The sequence below is a fragment of the Cyprinodon tularosa genome, unplaced genomic scaffold (genome assembly GCF_016077235.1).
Source record: "Cyprinodon tularosa strain WSP-4 unplaced genomic scaffold, ASM1607723v1 ctg1643, whole genome shotgun sequence".
NCBI classification, from domain to species: domain Eukaryota; kingdom Metazoa; phylum Chordata; class Actinopteri; order Cyprinodontiformes; family Cyprinodontidae; genus Cyprinodon; species Cyprinodon tularosa.
This window is the reverse complement of record NW_024038478.1, coordinates 24,303-30,319: the sequence shown is the minus strand read 5'-3', so window position 1 is coordinate 30,319 and position 6,017 is coordinate 24,303. Positions and strand designations below refer to the sequence as shown.

The following is a 6,017-nucleotide window of genomic DNA, read 5'->3' as shown; positions in this document are numbered from 1 at the left end:
ACACTCAGCTCTATGCTTTATCCCAGCAGATTGCCAGAACTTCTGATGTTATGAATGTTGCTCAGGTTGGGTATTTTCACTATGCTCACTATATAACTCACTATGCTAAAACAGATGCACGGGGTTACATTTCTGAGGTCCCAGCGGCTGCAGTCGGTGGGTTTATTTCCTGACTCCCATCGCAGACACTTCTGTCCCATTTTCAAACGGTCATGTTGAAAGTAGATTTCATTTTTTTTATCCAGCGATGGTAGAGTGAGCTGTCAACAATTCCAAGAAGAGCTGATGAATGATGCATTTGAGTTGTTGCAAAAGCAGCAGATAGGTGTGCTGTGATTGGCTGTGAGCTAAAGGAACAAAGGGTCACCTGGTGGAGACCCCAAAAAGCAGGCTGATAGACATCAGCATCAAATCTGAGTTTGGACTCACAGACAGAGGATGGCGTGTGGGAAGATCCGACTGGCGGCCCTTGTGGTGTGCATCCTTTTCCTTGGAGACGTGGGAGCAGCTCTCTTTGGACTCGATTCTGCCCAGAACACTCATGCCACAGGTGGGCTCCCTGACAGGGAGGTTGATTTGAACATCTGTAGCTCCAAACAGGAGGTGCTGTGATGTAAATTATTTCTTAATTTCCTCTAAATGTAGCAGAAGTTGAGCTCAGGGGACCGATTCCCTGCTTTCCTTTGCTTTGTTTCTGAACCAAAGCAAGTTATGTTTTACAGTGCAGACATTCTTTGTTATTTTTTTATGTTTTCACTGGAAAAAATGGAGAAATAAGTAAAAATGTCTCAAATTAAGTGTAATTAGCCTTTATTTGAGCGGGTAAATAAGATGATCTGCCAATGAAATTATTATTTTTACTACTTAAATAAGATAATTAAATAATATGCACTTGCTGCAGTTGTATTTTTTTTTATTTAAATGTAAATTGTCTTGTGCTATTGGCAAAGTGTCTCACTTTCCTCCTCAATTGAGGAAAAAATGACCTAATTTAGATTTTTTCAGTGACTAAAATGTGTCTTTATAAGTAATTTTTCTTTTAAAGAGAATTGCAGAATGAGTTGATACTGAGATGTAGTGTTTAAGATCAGCTAACTAAAGGCGGATCAGATTGACCTGGACATGTCATGACTCTCCAGCGTAAAAAGAGTTTGTTTTTCTAAAGAGACGGAACCACCCAGCTGTCCACAAACATCAAGAGTAGGCAGGAACATGCAGAAATAGGTGCTCTGATTGCTGGGATACCACCAGACGTTTTCCATAGATTTGAAGGGGTGAATAGTTTTTGTTCAGATGAAAATAAAAACTGATCATTCTCATCCTAATTGAAATCCATGTCTTATTTCCATTTATACGAAGAGCCAAACAACTGGGCTATTAAAGGGCCAGTGACATCCTTAGGGAGACGACTAAAGATGCCTCTACATGCCAAAGGAAAAGTTAACACACCACCAGTGAGGGATATAAGAACTCACAGTGGAGCAGCAAATATTCAAACCCTTTGCTCTAATGCTGATAAGTAACCTGGATCAAGGGCTAAATCACCTTCTGTATCTGTCTGGGAGTGGTGAGCAGCTTCGTCCTTGGAACCAAACTGACTCATCATAAAAGGCTTGTTGCTATCATGCTCCAACATCAGGTTTTTACTGAAGACGAGCTGAAAAACATCTTTAGACCAGAAAAAAAACATAAGGCCAATGGTTTGATGGAGCTAACCTCTCACTGTTACCATCCCTACTGGGGGGCACGGTGGTGGCAGCATTAGAGAACCACCTGGACCCCTGGTCTGAAAATCTCCACCATCAGGCCACAGCTTCACCTGACGCACAGTCTAGGAGCGTCTGAATGTCCACATTAATCCCTCGATAGTGGTGACGCCATTTTAAATTAGCATCTGAATGTCTAGTGACGGAAAAGTACTGGACTCGAAATATCCCATAATGCACCTTGAAAAGTAGTGATCATCCATGGTCACTAGACGAGCAGATACATCCCAGAGTAGTGTGACCATAGTGACCAGAGTCATGTGACCAACGGTCAGTTAACTGAGTTCACTATATAGTCCCCGCTCTGCATGGCAATGGAGGGATTTAGGCGTTAGGGTTTCCCTCAGTGGTCCAGGGAGAACCTGCATCTTGATTTTAAAAAATATTTCTGCAAAGATCTAGAATGCTCTTTCTACTGATACTGCTGCCAAACCTGACTGAGCCTGAGAAGGTCTCCATAGAAGCATGAAAGAAAAACCAAAAACAGAAAAGCCTGTAAAGAAATGCTAAACAGCAGCAGATGAACTTCAGCCTTTTCTTTGGTTTCACATCTAAAGCTTTAAAATAATGCAGCTCAATGAGAAATAAAAGTGAACTCTGATTACTGATGATAACAAAGGTAAAGGAAACCACATTCTCAACATTTCTTATTGGACTAAAGTGGGACAAAATCAGAGCGACCAAACAGCCCAATTTACAACAAGTAATCCTGGACTAAATAAGACTATGACCAGGGGTGGATTTAGGAAATGTGGGGCCCTAGGCAAAGACAGGCAGGGGGCCCTCTGAACTGAGAAGACAACACGTAAAACAGACCTATTCTACAGATGTAGAAATGTTAATAGAATAGACATCCATTATCTGTTCTAGGTTGTGTCCCTCTCTTCTTGTCCCTTTTCTTCTTGTTTTCCTCTCTATGTTTTGTACTCAGCTGACTTTTCATGCTGTCTCTAAAGGAATGAAAGATTTTTTCCAAGCACTAAGCTCACTTAGCTGATTGCTCCTTCCTGTGTTTCCAAAAAGGCCAAAGTAAATAACCCAGTCCTTCTTTTCACTGTAGACAAGCCATGATCTGCTTCTCTGTTCTCCATTTTTCATTTGGATGAAATAATAGCTGCATGAATCATGACAGCAGACAAGATAGAGGAGAGCAGGAGGCGGGGTTACCAATCTACTCGCTCTGGAGAGCAGAGTTCGCTGCTTTTAGATGTTGTCTCCAAAGTCTCCAGTAGCAGAAAAAAGTCTCTAGATTTGGCGCTAGGAGCTTTTTAGAAATCAAAGTTCTAGAGGGGTCTGAAAAGTGGCTAAATATAGCGACTAAAGCGCTAAGTTAGCAACACTGCTCTTTGCATGGTTTGTTTTCAAATGGTTTGCTGCTGTCTGTTTGGACCTTTCTGAACATGTGCAGCAAATGGACTGATCCAATATGGTGGACACTGAAGGGGGGGCTGAGACACGCTTAATATCATGAAGGCTGAATACTTTGAACCTCTCCCAAATCATAGGTGACCGCAGACAGGAGGCCTCTGATTGGTCAATTCTACATCTGCTTGCTGGCTTCTTTTGTTTGTATGACCACAATTGCAGAAAACAGCTGGTGAAGATGGACCGGCTAGCAGAGCGAGGTGCGCAAGAACGCTTTGACTCTTTTTCCACCAGGATCCCCGCTCTTTTTGGCCCTCATGTCCCTCCATTGTTGCTCTAACTTGCCCCCACTTCCTCACCGCCTCGGCCGTATCTAGACCCACAGCTAGATCTTGATTGGCTCTCTGGCGTTGTGGTGTGGCGCAGAACACGCTTCAAACTTCAGCATAAATCAAAAATGTCTGCATCAAGCTCACCGCGACGCACTGCTGCAGAAGGATAACCAGACCTTAAGCGTTCCGATGGCTGCCACCAACCAGTCACAACAGCTTCTTCTTCTCCTGCAGCATGACTTTCAGCTCAGTCTTGTTTCTACCAGCAAAGTTCATTTCTGGGAAGATTCTCAGTCATCCAGGTCAATCTTGAAAAGTTAAGTTTAGGCAACTGGATGAGAAGTTTTCCATCTGGTGGTGGAGAGCACTGAGATTAATACATCAGTTGTGGCTGGTGGAGTTTCCTCCAGGGGGCGCTATAACTGCAAAACAGATGTATACAAAGAACCAATCAAATGTATACTAAGTTATTGCACCAGTATATTTATATCAATGCCAACAACAACAAACAACATTATAAAATGTTCTGTAAAGTGATTTAAATCAGTCCTAGCTGTCTTTACCACGCTGGCTCAGATTCTGACATTTGAAAAAGTAGGCAGGAAAGCAGGATAAAGCTTTAGCCTCGCTGCATGGAGTTAGCCTAGCCTTGGAGCTAAATAAACCTGTCAATCAGACGCACTTTCTAACAGGCGACTGTGACATCAGCGCTGTGGAGGGAGGTGGTCAGCAAATAAAGCTGCTTTCAGCTCTGGGAGCAGGAGAGCTGCTCCCCAGGATGCTCCTATCTTTAGCATTGAAGAGGAGCTGCTGCTCATGGAAAACTTTAACCAGAGTCTACAGGGGAAGATTTATGGAAATACATCACCAATATAATGACAATGAAACAGATTTACTCCTCATTAAAGGTTAAATATTTATCTTGCACATCTAAAGGCTGGTTTGTGCTCAGAAACCAGGTCGTCTAAGCCTAACCCTAACGCAGATATTCCCCCCCATTCCGCAGACACTCCCCAAAAATTGTAGGTGGCCGCAGACAGTGCCATAGATAGCGTTGAAAGGGGGGCTCTGATTGGTCAGTTCTCCATCCGCTCTACACTATGTGTATTTCCTGTTTGGTCCCTAATTGCAGAAACTGGCTGTAGCGCCGTCCACAGCGCCTGGCACACCTCAGACAATGTCCCAGAGACTGTACAGGACGCTAGACAACTAGGATGCTAGTTGCTGGTTTGCAACCAAAGCCGAAACACGCAGCGCCACAGCCAGTCTTTGGAGAACACTCACGGGTGAACTGTGTGTCGTCCGCCGTTGGATGCGGGGTTGTAGACGGCAAACAAGCTCATCCAACCAACACACAGACGCCCACAATCCTAGCTAGTTCCTGATTGTCCCTCTGGTGTTGTGGCGTGGAGTAACATAACGCAGACCACGCTTCGAAATTAGGCATAAATTAGAAATATCTGCGACATACCTGCAATGCGCTAACTGCGACGCACGGCTGCGGGAGGATAACCAGCCCTTTAGAAATAATAATTTAATAATGTTTGTTTATTTTTGTCTTAATCAAGGTCATTGGGTGGGTGGGGCAGCACCTAGCGCCCTCTATTGGCCACCACTGTAATATATTTTAGGTGGAACTAAGAATTAGGGGGAATAAAATGTGGCTCTGATCCCTCCTGCTCATTTCAGTCATCTCTTCACTGGAAGGTTGACTGAACACAGTCCCCCTGTGAGGGAAATGTCATCCTGACTCTTGACCCTCTGCTTTCCTTCAGGCTCTCGTCTCTCGGCCCTCAGAGGAAGAAGTGCCAGAGACCTCCTGACAGAAGATCCCAACCTGTGTCTCTCTCTGAGGGAGGACGAGGAGCAGCGACAGCTCCTGTGTAATGACCGCCGCAGTAAATTCAACTACAACCCGTTTGGCCTCCGCTTTGGGAAACGCTACAACAACTATGTGTTCAGAAAGGCGGTGAAAAGAGCCAGAAGCAGAGGCTTCCTGCCTCTGTCCCTCTTCTCCAGAGAGCTGGAGGTGTCCACCTGAGGGAGTCCTGTCTCCTGCTCACCACGGCTGTAACGTGTGGCATTTCATCACGAATTAAAGGCTTTCCCATTAATCAAAGAGTTTTCTGAGTCAGTTTTATATCTGTCTATGCCCATTGTTTTACAAAGGTTATTTTTTTAGGTTCTAATGGAGGACAGGATATGGGGTTAGAAGGAAGGAGAAGACCTGGAGCATAGGTCGAACCTGCAGCAGCTGCATCAAAGCCTCTGCAGCAGCGCTTCTCCCTCTGTGGTTTCTATTTATTCAGCTGCATGGAAACATTACATGTATGACGTCATTGAGCTCTACAGATCTTAGAGACCACTTCACAATGTCCTTCAGCAGGATTTCAACTACAGACCTTCAGCATAAGAAAGAAATCAAACTACCTTCTGCTCAGGATGGCCCTGATGTTAATACCAGGCAGTGTTTTAAAATGTCCAGCAGGTGGCAGTGCTGCGCGGTTCAAGCAATCATTAATCCTTCTCAGTAGAAATAAGATTTTTAAAAATA

General features: G+C 44.2%; 1 protein-coding gene across 1 annotated transcript; it reads left to right on the top strand.

Annotated features, from left to right (window-relative positions):
• The first annotated feature begins 318 nt into the window (after positions 1-318).
• kiss2 (kisspeptin 2) lies at positions 319-5,583 on the top strand. Its single transcript, XM_038280805.1, has 2 exons — positions 319-550; positions 5,239-5,583. Exons 1-2 carry the CDS (start codon positions 439-441, stop codon positions 5,502-5,504), a joined length of 378 nt encoding a protein of 125 aa, XP_038136733.1. The 5' UTR covers positions 319-438; the 3' UTR covers positions 5,505-5,583.
• Positions 5,584-6,017: the final 434 nt, after the last annotated feature.

Excerpts from the sequence above, each read along its gene's own strand:
- kiss2 (XM_038280805.1), top strand. The coding sequence starts at position 439 with ATGGCGTGTGGGAAGATCCGACTGGCGGCCCTTGTGGTGTGCATCCTT. Across the intron at positions 551-5,238 it reads CCAGAACACTCATGCCACAG|GCTCTCGTCTCTCGGCCCTC; the intron begins GTGGGCTCCCTG and ends GCTTTCCTTCAG.